General features: G+C 47.0%; 1 protein-coding gene across 1 annotated transcript in view; it reads left to right on the plus strand.

Moving 5' to 3' along the window:
• MFAP5 (microfibril associated protein 5) overlaps window positions 1–20,163 on the plus strand; it is a 38,720-nt gene that overhangs the window by 3,450 nt on the left and 15,107 nt on the right. The window contains exons 2-3 of the mRNA XM_075352198.1: window positions 11,761–11,820; window positions 12,147–12,188. Coding sequence (XP_075208313.1) covers window positions 11,763–11,820; window positions 12,147–12,188 — 100 coding nt within the window. The 5' untranslated portion in view covers window positions 11,761–11,762. The remainder of the gene's footprint in view (window positions 1–11,760; window positions 11,821–12,146; window positions 12,189–20,163) is intronic.

Raw genomic sequence — 20,163 nt, forward strand, 5'->3', positions numbered from 1 at the left:
CACAGAAAGAGACACTCACCGAAAGAGACACACACACACACACACACTGAAAGATACAGACACAGACACATACATAGAAATAGACACACATAGAAAATGAGACACATAGAAAGAAAGAGACACACAGAAAAAGAGATACAGAAAAAGACACAGAAAGAAAGAGACGTACAGACAGAAAGAAACACAGATAGAAAGAGACACACACAGAAAGAGACACACACACACAGAAAGAGACACACACACACAGAAAGAGACACACACACAGAAAGAGACACACTGACAGAAAGAAAAACATACCCAGAAAGAGACAGACATACATAAAGTCACACACACGCAGAGACAGACAGAGAAACAGAAAAAGGGAGCGAAATACAGACAGAGATACAAAAAGACAGAGACAGACAGAGAGATAAACAGAGAAAGAGACAGAGAAAGACAGGAAGAGGGAGACAGAGAGGGGGAGTGGGGAAAAAGAGAGAGTGGAAAAAGAGAGAGTGGGAGACAGTTACTCTCGGGGCAACGCCGGGTCCTACAGCTAGTATATATATATTGGAGTTGCTGTATGTGACTCCTATAAGTATGTGCATTTTTTTTAATTAAAAATCCCTTTTGCGATAGGTTTTTATTACGACTCTGCTCCCTCCAGCTCCTCCAGCATCTCTGTATCACGTTGCATTTGAATAAATCAATACTACAAATGAATATAAGAAACTACAATATATCTTATCAGAGAAATCTGCTTCTTTCTCCACTTATGAGCCACTTCTTCCCTTCCCTTCTGCCTCCTAAAATCATCAAACAGCTAAAACCAAGACAGACTCTGAACTCACTTACGCATCGGGTTACAGATTCCTATTGAAGTCTATGGAGAGTTCAGGGGGAAGGAGGAACAAGTGAAATAATACAGATAGACTCGTACTGCTGCTTTCCTGTAAGTGTTTTATCTCATCCCAGAGCTGGATTCACAGCTACACAGGGTAGTACTGCTGTATGTAAATATGAGAGACCAGAGAGCAGGAATCTCTCATGTTTGTGTATGTAGCAGAAGCCAGACGATGGGAAATGTTTAATGAAACCCAACTGAAAAAATAATGACCGAAACGTCATATACACTGACTATGGATTGCATCTGTACAAATAACATTTTCTGCATTATACAGTTAGGTCCTGAACAAAAATATAAACAACACTTTTGTTTTTTCTTCCATTTTTCATGATCTGAGCTCAAAGATCTAAGACTTTTTCTCCTCAAATATTGTTCACAAATTTGTGTAATCCTCTGCGGAGAAAATCCATCAACCTCACAGGTGTGACATATCAAGATGCTGATTAGACAGCAGGATTATTGCACAGGTGTGCCTTAGGCTGGCCAGCATGTTTATTGCACAGGTGTGCCTTAGGCTGGCCAGCATGTTTATTGCACAAGTGTGCCTTAGGCTGGCCAGCATGTTTATTGCACAGGTGTGCCTTAGGCTGGTCAGCATGATTATTGCACAGGTGAGCCTTAGGCTGGCCAGTATGATTATTGCACAGGTGTGCCTTAGGCTGGCCAGCATGATTTTTGCACAGCTGTGCCTTAGGCTGGCCAGCATGATTATTGCACAGGTGTGCCTTAGGCTGGCCAGTATGATTAATGCACAGGTGTGCCTTAGGCTGGCCAGCATGATTATTGCACAGGTGTACCTTAGGCTAGCCAACATGATTATTGCACAGGTGTGCCTTAGGCTGGCAAGCATGATTATTGCACAGGTGAGCCTTAGGCTGGCAAGCATGATTATTGCACAGATGTGACTTAGGCTGGCCAGTATGATTATTGCAAAGGTGAGCCTTAGGCTGGCCAGTATGATTATTGCAAAGGTGAGCCTTAGGCTGGCAAGCATGATTATTGCACAGGTGAGCCTTAGGCTGGCAAGCATGATTATTGCACAGATGTGACTTAGGCTGGCCAGTATGATTATTGCAAAGGTGTGCCTTAGGCTGGCCAGCATGATAATTATGTGAAGGAGATGTTTTGCGTTGCTTGAGGCAAATGGTGGTCACATCACATACTGACTGGTTTTTTTACTCCCCTGGACCTCCCCAATATAGTAAAACTGCACATTTTAGAGTGGACTGTGGTGGTCGGGGGCTATGTTAGGGCAGGAAACAAAATATTATGCACGGTGTGGAGACACGGGGGTCAGTGGGTGCTCTCTGTGGAGACACGGGGGTCAGTGGGTGCTCTCTGTGGAGACACAGGGGTCAGTGGGTGCTCTCTCTGGAGACACGGGGCTCAGTGGGTGCTCTCTGTGGAGACACGGGGGTCAGTGGGTGCTCTCTCTGGAGACACGGGGCTCAGTGGGTGCTCTCTGTGGAGACACGGGGGTCAGTGGGTGCTCTCCTGTGGAGACACGGGGGTCAGTGGGTGCTCTCTGTGGAGACACGGGGGTCAGTGGGTGCTCTCTGTGGAGACACGGGGGTCAGTGGGTGCTCTCCTGTGGAGACACGGGGGTCAGTGGGTGCTCTCTCTGGAGACACGGGGCTCAGTGGGTGCTCTCTGTGGAGACACAGGGGTCAGTGGGTGCTCTCCTGTAAAGACACGAGGGTCAGTGGGTGCTCTCGTCCGCTGGCCTGGCCGCCTTTAGAAGGACATCATGGCCCAGGGCTCATCCCAACTGAACGCCGACCTTCTTAACCGTGGGTGGAACACGACTCAGACAACACGGGGTGAGGGAATCACAATATTAAGACTTTATTGGATCCCCAAACAATTAACGGCACATAGCACATAACCAGCAAAACCACAGAATGTAACCGGCAACAGTTTCTCACCCTTCCGCTGGCTCACCAGGGATTAGAAGGTCCGTGCCTCAGAGCTTCCAGGGCTACTTACTCCAATCCAGCAGCACCCCGCTTTCGGCGGGCACCCACCGAGAATGGAATAACGCCAGATTTAGGAAGCTGGCTGAGGTCCGCAAAGTCTGTATTCAGGTGACCGGATTGTCCCAAGCTGGATTCCTTCCTTAGGTAGTCCTTGATATCTCAGCCGAATCCTTGCATTCGATGCTGAAGTCCATGTAGTATTATAGTCCAGGTTCGGTTATGGCTTGCTAATCAGATCCGCAGGTCCTAGATTGGTATCATGTAGCAAGAGTCTCCCCGGGCAATGGACAGTCCTCCTTCTTATACCCCTGAGCTCTCCATTCAGACCATTGGGGTCTTCACGATTGGTGGAAAAGACTGGGCTCTTTTTGGCTAGATTTCAAGCCGTATACAAAATATCCCTAGTAGTAATGGTTTCTGGCAGAGACGAGGGAGAGACAGCTAAGTTACATCGCATCTACGGTAGCAATACACATAGTAATACAATGGGAGGTTCGCATAATTGATTTGTCTGGGTGTCTGACCTTCACTGGCCAAGGCAATTACATGAGTCAACAAGAACTGTAAAACTAGACTCCTAACAGTCTTGTAGAAACAATGAGGGGCTTATCCCCCATTTATAAACAAACTATCTTCATGTCTGGCTAAATTTTAAGAAATTTAACCCATGCTAGGCACTGACAGAGTCCATGTCATCACACACAGTACTCAAGCATATCCGGGCGTCTGACATGTTCTATTCCAGTACCGGGCACTCTTGTGCTCCCTCATCATTTGTTGCATATCCTAAATGTTTCACGGAATATTTTTGATCAACCTGAAAGTCTCCATTTCATTTGCCTCTCAGTTTTTTCATTTTAAACCAAAAATAGTGTCCTGCAGAGCTGAAATCACAAAGAAGCGGTCACTGTCCAACGATTTCTGGACCTTAATGCATCATTTTGAGGGCCAACTTCCTGCATATCTTTGATTTTATGACTTCACATATGGACGTAGACGTGTGCCTGTGAATGTGAATATAAACAGTGCGGAGACATTCTGGGCTCTGACTTTCTGGCCCTCGGGTGATCTGGCAGGAAGCTGTCGTGTTCAGTAATAAGTTGCGGCCTGTTTCTACATTCCGGACAGGTTGACTTTGTACCTGTTTGACCTCATATTCCGGCTTTTCCTGAAAAGAACACGAGTAACAATGTAACATCGTCTACCAGGGTCCCCAACACCTACAGCTCCGGGGACATAACACCTCCAGCTCCGGGGACATAACACCTCCAGCTCCGGGGACACAACACCTACAGCTCCGGGGACACAACACCTACAGCTCCGGGGACATAACACCTCCAGCTCCGGGGACACAACACCTCCAGCTCCGGGGACACAACACCTCCAGCTCCGGGGACAGAACACCTCCAGCTCCGGGGAAACAACACCTCCAGCTCCGGGGACACAACACCTCCAGCTCCGGGGACAGAACACCTCCAGCTCCGGGGAAACAACACCTCCAGCTCCGGGGACACAACACCTCCAGCTCCGGGGACTCAACACCTCCAGCTCCGGGGACACAACACCTACAGCTCCGGGGACACAACACCTCCAGCTCCGGGGACACAACACCTCCAGCTCCGGGGACTCAACACCTCCAGCTCCGGGGACACAACACCTCCAGCTCCGGGGACACAACACCTCCAGCTCCGGGGACACAACACCTCCAGCTCCGGGGACACAACACCTACAGCTCCGGGGACACAACACCTACAGCTCCGGGGACACAACACCTCCAGCTCCGGGGACACAACACCTCCAGCTCCGGGGACACAACACCTACAGCTCCGGGGACACAATACTTCCAGCTCCGGGGACACAACACCTCCAGCTCCGGGGACACAACACCTCCAGCTCCGGGGACACAACACCTCCAGCTCCGGGGACACAACACCTCCAGCTCCGGGGACACAACACCTCCAGCTCCAGGGACACAACACCTTCTCCAGATTCAAAGGAGAACCTTTGGAGGAAATATCCTGACCCCAACTAATAAAAATGCCCTATAATTTCACCGTCCTGGGGGCTGTTTTTTTCCCATTGTCTAGAGGCGTTTCTATAGGGTTATCAGTAGCCCCCAAGCCTTGATCTCTACAGTGGCCCCATCTTTTTTCTCCAGTCACAGCCGGATCTGCATTTACTCTACAGTTCTCCAGACTTCTGACTTTAGATCTCCTCCCTGATCTCTGCTGGTTCAGTTGTTATCAGATTCATGCTGTCCGAACCACAGGCATCTGCAGTCACACACCGGTCAGGTAAGTTTTACTCTGAACTGCTGCGGTGCTTCACAGAAAAGATATTTTACAAAGAGGGCTATGCTTCTTGGATGACTTGTCCGAAGCAGGTCCTCAGCGGCTTCTCCCCACCCAATCGCCCTAGACTGACAGGTTCCTCCAGATACATACACATGGGAATGTGACGCCCCTGACTCTATCAGGGTGTCACAGGGAACTGCACTCTCCTTTCTCTTAATGCAGAACTCATCCTTCATGGTTCTGGGATCCTAACTACTGGTATTGCTCCCATCAGCACACAAATCCTAACCACACCTCACACCACACCCTGTCAGGCACACCAGTGGGTGGTCTAGCTGGAATAGGGCCACCCGACTAGGGGTCAGGCAGACTGGTGGGAGGGAGGAAGCCAGTTCTAGAGTAGCCCTCAGAGAGTGAGGAGCTGAGGGAGTTGGAGCTCCCTGTGTGACCTTGGTTGGGTTGCAGATGGTGGTCTGGGACCAGAGGAGTCGGAGACCCGGTCGCAGGGTATTGGAGGAGGTGTAACAGACTTAGTTTTGGAGAACGGTCGGCATCAGAACGTCCAGTAACCGGACCAGTACCAAGCACGGCGGGGTACAGGATCGTAGATCAGGGAGTAGCTTCACGCAACCTGATAATTCACCTGTGGAGGATAGTCTCTTTATGAACTTTCCCCAAGAGCTCAGATATCGAAGGCATCAACACAACGAGGGGGATAGGTCCTTCCAGCCTATGCAGCCCACTGAAATCCCAAGTGTCAGCCATCGAGAGCACAGCTCTACTATATCACTATAGGGACCCTGACAGCTTCAGGCCGAAGGGTCACTCGGGAACATCTACACAATTGTGCAAGAAGGTAGGCTCCGGACCACTAAGCAATACCAGTGGGGACGGACTCCCGGACGGGCTCACCAGAGTGGCAGCGGTACCCAGAGACTTGGTTTACTCCTGTGTCAGAGTCTGCTTAATGGCCGCACTAACAACTGCCTGCCCACATCACCTCCACTGTACCACCCACCATCCCTTCAGAGTCCCGAGGCCTTCCCTCCCAGTGGAGGGATCACCATCTGGCTGCCCCGCTCCATCCGCCCCGGGTACTCCCATCGGCAGCGGTGGTACTCCCCTTTGCCGCAACCACGGGTGGCGTCACGAACTGTCCCTTGTAAATAACTCCCCCCCTTTTTAATCGAGTGGCCGCTAAGCCCCGGGTCCGCGGACCCTCGAGCAACAGCAAAACCCCGGATCTGAGCAGTCCGACTGCTGCAGGGGCGGTACAGGAAGAGAGAAGCCACCGGGGACCTGTCTGGGATGAGACATCCATGTGTTCTCTGAAACGGTGCAGCATTTCCAGAGTATATCATACAGTACAGACCAAAGGTTTGGACACACCCTCTCATTCAAAGAGTTTTCTTTATTTTCATGACTCGCATTGAAGGCATCAAAACTATGAATTAACACATGTGGAATGAAATACTTAACAAAAAAGTATGAAACAACTGAAAATATGTCTTATATTCTAGGTTCTTCAAAGTAGCCACCTTTTGCTTTGATTACTGCTTTGCACACTCTTGGCATTCTCTTGATGAGCTTCAAGAGGTAGTCACCGGAAATGGTCTTCACTTCACAGGTGTGCCCTGTCAGGTTTAATAAGTGGGATTTCTTGCCTTATAAATGGGGTTGGGACCATCAGTTGTGTTGTGCAGAAGTCTGGTGGATACACGGCTGATAGTCCTACTGAATAGACTGGTAGAATTTGTATTATGGCAAGACAAAAGCAGTAAGAGTAAAGAAAAACGAGTGGCCATCATTACTTTAAGAAATGAAGAAGGTCAGTCAGTCTGAAAAATTGGGAAAACTTTGAAAGTGTCCCCAAGTGCAGTGGCAAAAACCATCAAACACTGCAAAGAAACTGGCTCACATGAGGACCGCCCCAGGAAAGGAAGACCAAGAGTGACATCTGCTGCGGAGGATAAGTTTATCCGAGTTACCAGCCTCAGAAATCGCAGGTTAACAGCAGCTCAGATTAGAGACCAGGTCAATGCCACACAGAGTTCTAGCAGCAGACACATCTATAGAACAGCTGTTAAGAGGAGACTTTGTGCAGCAGGCCATCATGGTAAAATAGCTGCTAGGAAACCACAGCTAAGGACAGGCAACAAGCAGAAGAGACTTGCTTGGGCCAAAGAACACAAGGAATGGACATTAGACCAGTAGAAATCTGTGCTTTGGTCTGATGAGTCCAAATTTGAGATCTTTGGATCCAACCACCGTGTCTTTGTGCGACGCAGAAAAGGTGAACGGATGGACTCTACATGGCTGGTTCCCACCGTGAAGCATGGAGAAGGAGGTGTGATGGTGTGGGGGGGGGGGGGGCTTTGCTGGTGACACTGTTGAGGATTTATTCAAAATTGAAGGCATACAGAACCAGCATGGCTACCACAGCATCTTGCAGCGGCGTGCTATTCCATCCGGTTTGCATTTAGTTGGATCATCATTTATTTTTCAACAGGACAATGACCCCAAACACACCTCCAGGCTGTGTAAGGGCTATTTGACTAAGAAGGAGAGTGATGGGTGCTACGCCAGATGTCCTGGCCTCCACAGTCACCAGACCTGAACCCAATCGAGATGGTTTGGGGTGAGCTGGACCGCAGAGTGAAGGCAAACGGGCCAACAAGTGCTAAGCATCTCTGGGAACTCCTTCAAGACTGTTGGAAAACCATTTCCGGTGACTGCCTCTTGAAGCTCATCAAGAGAATGCCAAGAGTGTGCAAAGCAGTAATCAAAGCAAAAGGCGGCTACTGTGAAGAACCTAGAATATAAGACATATTTTCAGTTGTTTCACACTTTTTTAAGTATTTCATTCCACATGTGATAATTCATAGTTTTGATGCCTTCAATGTGAATCTGCAATTTTCAGAGTCATGAAAATAAAGAAAACTCTTTTAATGAGAAAATGTGTCCAAACTTTTGGTCTGTACTGTACGTGCATGTGTAATGTGTATATTGGTGTAATGTTTTTATATATATGTGTGTGTGTGTGTGTGTGTATGTGCTGTGTATATGTAAATATGTGTAAATGTGTGTAATGTGTTCACTATGCATATGAATGAGTAATGTGTATATAGGTGTAATGTGTGTGTATATACAGTCATATGAAAAAGTTTGGGCACCCCTATTAATGTTAACCTTTTTTCTTTATAACAATTTGGGTTTTTGCTATTTCAGTGTCATATATCTAATAACTGATGGACTGAGTAATATTTCTGGATTGAAATGAGGTTTATTGTACTAACAGAAAATGTGCAATCCGCATTTAAACAAAATTTGACAGGTGCATAAGTATGGGCACCTCAACATAAAAGTGACACTAATATTTTGTAGATCCTCCTTTTGCAGAAATCTCAGCCTCTAGTCGCCTCCTGTAGCTTTTAATGAGCTCCTGGATCCTGGATGAAGGTAGATTTGACCATTCCTGTTTACAAAACAATTCCAGTTCAGTTAAGTTTGATGGTCGCCGAGCATGGACAGCCGCTTCACATCATCCCACAGATTTTCAATGATATTCAGGTCTGGGGACTGGGATGGCCATTCCAGAACATTGTAATTGTTCCTCTGCATGAATGCCTGAGTAGATTTGGAGCAATGTTTTGGATCATTGTCTTGCTGAAATATCCATCCCCTGCGTAACTTCAACTTCGTCACTGATTCTTGCACATTATTGTCAAGAATCGGCTGATACTGAGTTGAATCCATGCGACCCTCAACTTTAACAAGATTCCCGGTGCCGGCATTGGCCACACAGCCCCAAAGCATGATGGAACCTCCACCAAATTTTACTGTGGGTGGCAAGTGCTTTTCTTGGAATGCCGTGTTTTTTTGCCTCCATGCATAACGCCTTTTTGTATGACCAAACAACTCAATCTTTGTTTCATCAGTCCACAGGACCTTCTTCCAAAATGTAACTGGCTTGTCCAAATGTGCTTTTGCATACCTCAGGCGACTCTGTTTGTGGCGTGCTTGCAGAAACGGCTTCTTTCGCATCACTCTCCCATACAGCTTCTCCTTGTGCAACGTGCGCTGTATTGTTGACCGATGCACATTGACACAATCTGCAGCAAGATGATGCTGCAGGTCTTTGGAGGTGGTCTGTGGATTGTCCTTGACTGTTCTCACCATTCTTCTTCTCTGCCTTTCTGATATTTTTCTTGGCCTGCCACTTCTGGGCTTAACAAGAACTGTACCTGTGTTCTTCCATTTCCATACTATGTTCCTCACAGTGGAAATGGACAGTTTAAATCTCTGAGACAACTTTTTGTACCTTCCCCTGAACAACTATGTTGAATAATCTTTGTTTTCAAATCATTTGAGCGTTGTTTTGAGGAGCCCATGATGCCACTCTTTATAGGAGATTCAAATAGGAGAACAACTTGCAAGTGGCCACCTTAAATACCTTTTCTCATGATTGGATACCCCTGCCTATGAAGTGCAAAGCTCAATGAGGTTACAAAACCAATTTAGTGCTTTAGTAAGTCAGTAAAAAGTAGTTAGGAGCGTTCAAATCAAGAAATTGATAAGGGTGCCCATACTTTTGCACCGGTCAGATTTTGTTTAAATGCGGATTGCACATTTTCTGTTACTACAATAAACCTCATTTCAATCCAGAAATATTACTCAGTCCATCAGTTATTAGATATATGACACTGAAATAGCAAAAACCCAAATTGTTATAAAGAAAAAAGGTTAACATTAATAGGGGTGCCCAAACCTTTTCATATGACTGTATATATATACAGTATGTGCACTATATACAGTTAGGTCCAGAAATATTTGGACAGTGACACAATTTTGGCGAGTTGGGCTCTGCATGCCACCACATTGGATTTGAAATGAAACCTCTACAACAGAATTCAAGTGCAGATTGTAATGTTTAATTTGAAGGTTTGAACAAAAATATCTGATAGAAATTGTAGGAATTGTCACATTTTAGGAGGTCAAAAGTAATTGGACAAATAAACCAAACCCAAACAAAATATTTTTATTTTCAATATTTTGTTGCGAATCCTTTGGAGGCAATCACGGCCTTAAGTCTGGAACCCATGGACATCACCAAACGCTGGGTTTCCTCCTTCTTAATGCTTTGCCAGGCCTTTACAGCCGCAGCCTTCAGGTCTTGCTTGTTTGTGGGTCTTTCCGTCTTAAGTCTGGATTTGAGCAAGTGAAATGCATGCTCAATTGGGTTAAGATCTGGTGATTGACTTGGCCATTGCAGAATGTTCCACTTTTTTGCACTCATGAACTCCTGGGTAGCTTTGGCTGTATGCTTGGGGTCATTGTCCATCTGTACTATGAAGCGCCGTCCGATCAACTTTGCGGCATTTGGCTGAATCTGGGCTGAAAGTATATCCCGGTACACTTCAGAATTCATCCGGCTACTCTTGTCTGCTGTTATGTCATCAATAAACACAAGTGACCCAGTGCCATTGAAAGCCATGCATGCCCATGCCATCACGTTGCCTCCACCATGTTGTACAGAGGATGTGGTGTGCCTTGGATCATGTGCCGTTCCCTTTCTTCTCCAAACTTTTTTCTTCCCATCATTCTGGTACAGGCTGATCTTGGTCTCATCTGTCCATAGAATACTTTTCCAGAACTGAGCTGGCTTCATGAGGTGTTTTTCAGCAAATGTAACTCTGGCCTGTCTATTTTTGGAATTGATGAATGGTTTGCATCTAGATGTGAACCCTTTGTATTTACTTTCATGGAGTCTTCTCTTTACTGTTGACTTAGAGACAGATACACCTACTTCACTGAGAGTGTTCTGGACTTCAGTTGATGTTGTGAACGGGTTCTTCTTCACCAAAGAAAGTATGCGGCGATCATCCACCACTGTTGTCATCCGTGGACGCCCAGGCCTTTTTGAGTTCCCAAGCTCACCAGTCAATTCCTTTTTTCTCAGAATGTACCCGACTGTTGATTTTGCTACTCCAAGCATGTCTGCTATCTCTCTGATGGATTTTTTCTTTTTTTTCAGCCTCAGGATGTTCTGCTTCACCTCAATTGAGAGTTCCTTAGACCGCATGTTGTCTGGTCACAGCAACAGCTTCCAAATGCAAAACCACACACCTGTAATCAACCCCAGACCTTTTAACTACTTCATTGATTACAGGTTAACGAGGGAGACGCCTTCAGAGTTAATTGCAGCCCTTAGAGTCCCTTGTCCAATTACTTTTGGTCCCTTGAAAAAGAGGAGGCTATGCATTACAGAGCTATGATTCCTAAACCCTTTCTCCGATTTGGATGTAAAAACTCTCATATTGCAGCTGGGAGTGTGCACTTTCAGCCCATATTATATATAGAATTGTATTTCTGAACATGTTTTTGTAAACAGCTAAAATAACAAAACTTGTGTCACTGTCCAAATATTTCTGGCCCTGACTGTATATGCATGAGTATAGTGTATGTGTGCACTATATATGTGCCATATATGTGTAATGTGTCTATGTATGCACAATGTGTAAATACGGCATAATCCACATGTATATTTTATTTATGATATATTTGTATATTTGTATCTGATGTTGTCTCCTCTTCGTTTTTGCAGCAATGCCAGAAGTGAATACCCGTCATTGCTGCTTGTTGCTTCTCACAATATTGGCCGTCGGTGAGTATAATAATGGCGTCTGTCACTATAGACCTCACACTTACAATATAAATCCATGATATCTGCTAAGAAATGGAAAAATAACCCCCAAATTTGTATAATTGAAGATTGTGATAATCTGGCGGATGACTGCAGGATAATGCCACCCCGTATGTAGCTGTTCGGAGTGATCGGTCCCAGGGCCCAGTCTTTCCCTCATTGTCTCAGTGTGTGTATATATATATACTGTATATACGTCCCCATCACACCTTGTGCGGCAGTACTGTGCTGTTTCTTATATAGTATTACATAGTGGCTGATGGCGGTCTCTGGCTTTGTGTCCGCAGTGCTGCCGGCTCTGGGGAATGCGGTCGTGCGGAGAGATGCCGGTGAGTAGATGTGATGTCGCCGGGCTTTGCCCGTGTCTCAGGAGGGGCAGCGCCTCGTCTTATTTATAGACAGTTCCTTAAAGCACATTCTAAAGTTTTTATGATCTCCAGAGGCAGAAAGTTTTACCCTCTCTTTACTGTCTTTGAGGCTCGAGGCTGCGCTCATTCCTTTCTTTGGTAATCTATAGCTCTTCTTTCACCCTCCTTCCCTCACAGACAACTTTCTATATGTCCTATACACATGGTGGTTTAGGAAAGGTAAATGGAAAAAAAGTGGCCACCACTAGGGGGAGCCGAGTGCAAAGGGATTCAAACACTGTTCAATAATAAATACACAGGAGCTCCCCCTCAGGGATGAAATGATTGCGGTGGCAGGGACCGCGACCAAGCCCAGGGGTGCAGGGGGCACGCTGACCCCAGCCCCTGCTTCAGCTGGATGTGCATCCAAGGGCGCACATCCAGCTGAAATGCATCACAGCGCAGAGACCTGTCGGGTCCCTTGCATTGCAATACAAGCTGTCGACTGTGTAGCCGACAGCTGACATTGGCGTCCACATGACTGAGGGCGGCGCATGACAGTGACATCATGTGTCAGTACAGCAGGGATGCCGATATCAGCTGCCGGCCACTGCGGGCTGTCTACACAGAAGGATGCCGTGCAACGTGGGAGCCGGGGAGGGCGAGTACAATGTTTTTTATTTTTGCCATAAGAAACAAACTGGAGATATATTTACCAGGATGGGGACATATACCAGGAGGGGCACAAATATATACCACGAGGTACTCAGAAGGTGAACAAATAAACTAGAAGGGGAATATGTATATCAGGAGGGGACATATATACCAAGAGGGGACCAGGATGGGGACATGTATACCAGGAGGGGAACATGTATACCAGGAGGTGACATATATACCAGGGGGAGTCCAGGATCAGGCCATATATACAAGGAGGGGGCCATTTACCAGGATGGGGACATATATACCAGGATGGGGGGCATATATACCAGGATGAGGGATATATTTACCAGGATGGGGACATATATACCAGGATGGGGGGCATATATACCAGGATGAGGGATATATTTGCCAGGATGGGGACACATATACCGGGATGGGGGGCATATATACCAAGATGGGGAACATATTCACCAGGAAGAAGCCCAGGATAGGGACATGAATACCAGGAATGGGATATGTATACCAGGAGGTGACATATATACCAAAAGGAGCCCAGGATAAGGCCATATATACAAGGAGGGGCCATTTACCAGGATGGGGACATACCAGAATAGGGGGCATATATACTAGGATGGGGGCATATATACCAGGATGAGGGACATATTTACCAGGATCGGCTCAGGATGAGGGACATTTACCAGGATGGGGGACATATCCACCAGGGTGGGAGGCATATATACCTGGATGGGGACATATTTACTAGGATGGGGACATATCTACTAGGATGGGGGGCATATATACCAAGATGGGGAACATATTCACCAGGAAGAAGCCTGGGATGGAGAACATTACTACATAATGGGGGGAGGGCAACTTGTATGTTTGTATAGGATTTAGAATACCAAATGTATAGATACATATAAACATGGAGGGGAGGCCCAGGTCCAAATTTTGCAGTAGGGCTCATTGAACTCTAGTTACGCCACTGCTCCCCCTAGTGGGTATAGTAATAACTTTTCTTAACCCCTTCACGACATCCACTGTATTGTGGTGCTTGCCCCATACCTGACTGGTGATGGCTGTGTGTTACAGCCAGGACCTGCTGCTATCAATCACAGGTGGAGCTGAGTTCCGCCTGTCATTGTTAACCTGTTAAATTCCGCTGTCAAGCTTTGACAGATGGATTTAACAGGTGACAGCATGGAAAGTAAAAAATAAAAAAATTGTAAAAAAAATCAGCTGTGTCCAGCTGCAAAGTGGCTGTTTTCGTGTTTTGCAGATCAGACCCATTCATGATGCATAAAAGTGTCCTCCTAACAGTACGAGCCGCAGCGCCCCCATAACAAACCGCAGACCTGGAATCCTTACACCGCTTTGCAGATTTTTTTGGTCAGTGCCGCGAAGGGAATGAAAACTCATCTTTCATATTTCGCCAGAATCCTGCAAGGTGTGGGATTTCCTGGACGCTTCACGTTTTTTAATCGATCGCTTCGCTGACATCTAGTGGCCAATTTATAAATAGCGTCTCATAATAGATTTCCTGTATAACATCCTGAAAAAACAAACCCCTTTCCGCTGCTGTCATTTTTAATTTTTGCACTTTTCTTTTTTTCCCTTCCCTTCTTCCAAGAACCATAATTTTTTTTTAATTTTCCGTCATCGTAGCCGTAGCCGTGTTTGCCGGATGAGCGCTAGCTTTGAATGACACCATTCATTTTACCCTATAATGTGAAAAACAGGAGGAAAAAAAAGTCAAGTTGTCCTTGTTTTTAAATATGACAATTTGATTTTTCCGGTCAGTACATTTAGGGTGATTCCAAATCTATGGAATTGTATGCACAGTGAGGAAAATAAGTATTGGATCCTCTGCTGATTTTGCAAGTTTTCCCACCTACAAAAAATGGAGAGATTTGTAATTTTTATCATAGGTAACTTCAACAGTGACAGACAGAATCCCCCCCCCCCAAAAAAAATACAGAAAATCCCATTGTATGATTTTATATAATTTGTATTTTATTGCATGAAATAAGTATTTTATCACCTAACAACCAGTAAGAATTCTCCTCTCACAGACCTGTTATTTTTTTCCTATTCTGCCCTCATTACCTGTATTAATTGCACCTGTTTGAGATCGTTACTTGTATAACAGACACCTGTCCACACAATCAATCACATTCCAACCTTTCCACCATGGACATGACCAAAGAGATGTCTAAGGACACCAGGGACAAAATTGTAGACCTGCACAAGGCTGGGATGGGCTACAGGAGAATAGGCAAGCAGCTTGGTGAGAAGGCAACAACTGTTGGAGCAATTATTAGAAAATGGAGAAAAGACAGGATGACTGTCAATCTTACTTGGTCTGGGGCTCCATGCAAGATCTCGCCTCGCGGGGTAAGGATGATTCTGAGAAAGGTCAGGAATCAGCCCAGAACTACACGGGAGGACCTGGTCACTGACCTGAAGAGAGCTGGGACCATAGTCTCAAAGATTACTGTTAGTAACACACTACGCCATTATGGAGTAAAATCCTGCAGGGCACGCAAGGTCCTCCTGCTCACACCAGCACATGGGCCGTTTGAAGTTCACTAATGACCATCTGGATGATCCACAGGAGGCATGGGAGAAGGTCATGTGGTCAGATGAAACCAAAATATAACTTTTTGGTATCAACTCCACTTCCCGTGTTTGGAGGAAGAAGGATGAAAGGATGAGTACAATCCCAAGAACACCGTCCCAACCGTAACGCATGGGGGTGGAAACATCATACTTTGGGGGACTTATCTAAAAAGGGGACAAGATGGCATCGCGGCAACCTCCGGTCACATGCTGTCATGTGACTGGAGCATGTGATCGGAGCTTGCCGCGATGCCATTGTACAGTATTAACGCTGTACTGGAGTGTGCCGGATACGGCAATCCGGCAAAATGGCGGAAGTGTGAAACTAGCCTTCTACTTTCACACATCCGGTTTGAGCCCTGCGGCTCAATCCGGCTGTGACACCTATGCAACGCATGCGGCGAAAACATCGCATCCTTTGCATAAGTTTTTACATGCGGCCGGTCCGTTTTTTGCCACTTGCGGCAGGCTACTGAGCATGCGCAGTGGAAGAAACCGCATGCGGCGGCCGGATGCGTTTTTTTTCCGCATCACGCCGCATCCGGCGACCATAGGCATGCATTGAAAAATGCGCCGCAGCGGCCGGATGCGGCGCGATGCGTTTTTTTTGCCGGAGCAAAAAACGTTGCAGGCAACGTTCCATCCACCCGCGGCATCGGCTAAATCTGCCGCATGCGGCAAAAAACGGACCGAACGCAAGCCCATGCGGCACAATACGGCACTAATGTAAGTCTATGCAAAAAAACCCGCAACCGGCGGCAAAAAAAACGGTTGCGGTTTTTCTGCAGAGCGCCATATTGTGCCGCAGAGCAAAAACCGGATGTGTGAAAGTAGCCTTAGGCTACTTTCACACATCCGGCTTGAGCTCTGCGGCTCAATCCGGCTGTGCAAGCTATGCAACGGATGCGGTGAAAACACCGAATCCATTGCATAAGTTTTTCCCTTGCGGCCCGTCCGGTTTTTGCCGCATCGCGCCGCATCCGGCCGCCATAGGCATGCATTGAGAGATGCGCCGCATCGGCCGAATGCGGCGCGATGCGTTTTTTTTTTGCCGCACGAAAAAACGTGCCAGGCAACGTTCCATCCGGCCGCCGCATCGGCTAAATCTGCCGCATGCGGCAAAAACCGGACGGAACGCAAGGCCATGCGGCACAATGCGGCACTAATTAAAGTCTATGCAGGAAAATCGCAACCGGCAGCAAAAAAAAACGGTTGCGATTTTCCTGCAAAGTGCCGGATTGTGCCGCAGAAGAAAAACCGGAGGTGTGAAAGCAGCCTACGGCTACTTTCACACATCAGTTTTTTTCCATCAGGTACAATTCGAAAAAAAAACGGGTTAAACGGATCCGGTACCGCATGCGTTTTATCCCCATAGATTTGCATTGTTACCGGATTGTACCTGATGGCTTTGCGTTGCATCCGTTTTTTTCCGGATGCGGCAAAATTAATTAAAGCGGCGGCCGGAGGCAACATGTCTTGCAACGTTTTTTTTGTCCGTCAAAAAAAACGCATCGCGCCGAATCCGGCGCGATATGGCGTGTTTTACAATGAAAGCCTATGGACGCCGGATCCGGCGCAATGCGGTAAAAAATGGATGCGGCTGCCGGATCCATTTTTGTTAACAGCGCATGCACCAAATTAATTAAAAAAACTGATCCATCAAAAAAAACGGACAAAACGGATGCAAAAACGGATGCAAAACGGATCCAACGGATCCGGTTTTTTACGCATCCGGCATAACGGATCCGTTAAAAACCGGATCCGGTGGATACGGTTTTACAATTTTTTGCCGGATCCTTTGGATCAGGAAAAAAAAGGATTGTGCCTGAATGCAGAAAACTGATGTGTGAAAGTAGCCTAAGTGAGCCACCACTTACACAGGAGGACAGTCTGGGGAATTCCCAGTCACCATAGCAACGGGTTCCTGGCAGGCTGAGTCATCCCAAGGGTGGGGGCACTGAGTAAGTGAGGAAAACACAAACAGTTTCTAGTTAGAATAGTCTGAGACTCTGAACAACGCAGCCGCAGGAGAGAGTGCTGCTTGAGAGCTTCATCTGCTGAGAGGGCGAGAGGCAACCAGTGGAGCTCGTAAGACAGAGAAGAACTTGATAGCTGGAGGTCGAGCCTAACCGTTCCCACAGTGCCAGCGCAGCCGGGGTGCAGAGCCCTCGGTTGGGGAAACCTTCATGGACTCTAACAAATCTGCAGGGGTTGGGGATTTCATGTCCCATTGCCCAACACCCACTTTCCTGGAGCACAGTGACATATAGGATCCGTGGTTGGGTTTGCAGTGGGGCACCACGGCAAGGACCCGCGTCACCTGCACATGGGATGGGACACTTAATACAGACAGCAGGGTCCCCAAGTTGCTTCAAGCCATGGGGATCCACAACTAAGCGCAGAAGAGGAGAGTCTCACACTCCACAGACACCGGTGGTTGCTTCTGATTTACCCGGGACCGGCTGGAGCCCATCGCGGTGGAGAGCGGCACCTCTGGGGGCACCTTAAGAATTGTGAGTAAAAAGAACTTTGAATCGCAGCACCCCCCGGTGTCATCCTTGTCTTTGCTGGCGTCGTCGCCCCGCGCTTCGGCACTCCCGTGGACTACTGCCCTCATCATCCTGCCTGGGGCCCGCTCCACCTGTGGGGAGTGATACCATCTTTGGCTGCTACGACCATCTGCCCCGGAGGACAGCGAGAGCAGCGGCTGCTTCCCTGGCCGCATACCACAGGTTGCCACTACCCCCATCATTTTTCCTTTTTATTGGTGTACACCTCGGGGCACGAAGCCTGGCAAACCACCGCGACAATCCAAATCATCACACCGGCCCGGTGACGAGTAATTCAGGTACGAGACCCCGTGCCTGACAACCCCTGCCCCCCTGGGTGTTACATTTACTCCTCAGTACAGACGTGACATCCTAGCTCAGACCTTGACTGATTGACTATCCCTGCACTTGTGTTAGCGACCTCTAGTGGGCCTCTGTCTTCCTGCACTCAGAAGCTCATTGTCCTCCTGAGTCCCAGCGCACCCTAGTGGTAGTTTTACACTTATTTTCCTCACTATATCTATGTATTTATACAGTGTGTCCACCCATATCCTGTCCACCGCCATTAGCTTGAGAACGGTGGCAGCTATAGACATAGAAGTGGTGTCTATGTATAGTAAAGTATCCATGCTCTACGCAATGAAACCACCTATAGCGCCACCTGGTGGAGAACAACGGAGTTAGCATTTTTATCTCGAAAACGGAACGAGATAGAGAAAAAAAGTGAATTAAAAAATTGTAGGACATCATCAATTCAATACGAATCGACACCTTGCATACAGAAATGCTATGATATGAAACCCATGACCCCCCCCAAAACATTGAATGCTGATCACACATATGGCGCTCATGTAACTTTGATGCTCAAAGTGTCCCCCATCAGCTGCAATGCACATCTGCACTCTGCACAGCATACTGTATCTTGCTGCAATGCACATCTGCACTCTGCACAGCATACTGTATCTTGCTGCAATGTACATCTGCACTCTGCACAGCATACTGTATCTTGCTGCAATGCACATCTGGGCTCTGCACAGCATACTGTATCTTGCTGCAATGTACATCTGCACTCTGCACAGCATACTGTATCTTGCTGCAATGTACATCTGCACTCTGCACAGCATACTGTATCTTGCTGCAATGCACATCTGCACTCTGCACAGCATACTGTATCTTGCTGCAATGTACATCTGCACTCTGCACAGCATACTGTATCTTGCTGCAATGCACATCTGGACTCTGCACAGCATACTGTATCTTGCTGCACGTTGTGCAATATGGTAGGTGACACGGTTGCACAAGCATCTGTGATACGTCGTCGTAGGTCCTGCAATATTGGGGGAGGGGTCACATACACCTGCTGTTTGATGTGACCTCACAGAAAGAAGTCCAATGGGGTCAGGTCAGGTGAGCGGAGGCCACTCCACACAGCCACCGTACCCAATGACTTGTAGGAAGGTCTCCATGAGGTATCGCTTCACGTCCGCAGCCTTGTGAGTGTTACACCTTCTAATCATAGCATTTCTGTCTGCAAGGTGTCGAGTCGTATTGAATTGATGATGCCCTACAACTTTGTAATTCACTTTTTTTCTCTATCTCGTTCTGTTTTCGAGATAAAAATCCTAACTCCGTTGTTTTCCACCAGGTGGCGCTATAGGTGGTTTCATTGTGTAGTGCATGGCTACTTTACTAGACCTAGACACCACTTCTATGCCTATAGCTGCCGCCGTTCTCAAGTTAATGGCGGTGGACAGGATATGGGTGGACACACTGTATATAATATATACTAGTTTGTGTTGCGATTTTCTAAATGTCATACCTTTTTCTGGTTTGTTTTTTTTGTTTGTTTTTTTTGTTGGAGGGGGGACTCTCTCTATAGAGAGCGGAGGGAAAAACCTGCAGATGTGTCTTTATAGAGAGCGGAGGGAAAAACCTGCAGATGTGTCTTTATAGAGAGTGGAGGAAAAAACCTGCAGATGTGTCTTTATAGAGAGTAGAGGGAAAAACCTGCAGATGCGTCTTTATAGAGAGAAGGGGGAAACCTGCAGATGTGTCTTTATAGAGAGAAGGGAAAAACCTGCAGATGTGTCTTTATAGAGAGAAGGGGGAAACCTGCAGATGCGTCTTTA

The sequence above is a fragment of the Anomaloglossus baeobatrachus genome, chromosome 5 (genome assembly GCF_048569485.1).
Source record: "Anomaloglossus baeobatrachus isolate aAnoBae1 chromosome 5, aAnoBae1.hap1, whole genome shotgun sequence".
In the NCBI taxonomy this organism is placed as follows: Eukaryota; Metazoa; Chordata; class Amphibia; order Anura; family Aromobatidae; genus Anomaloglossus; species Anomaloglossus baeobatrachus.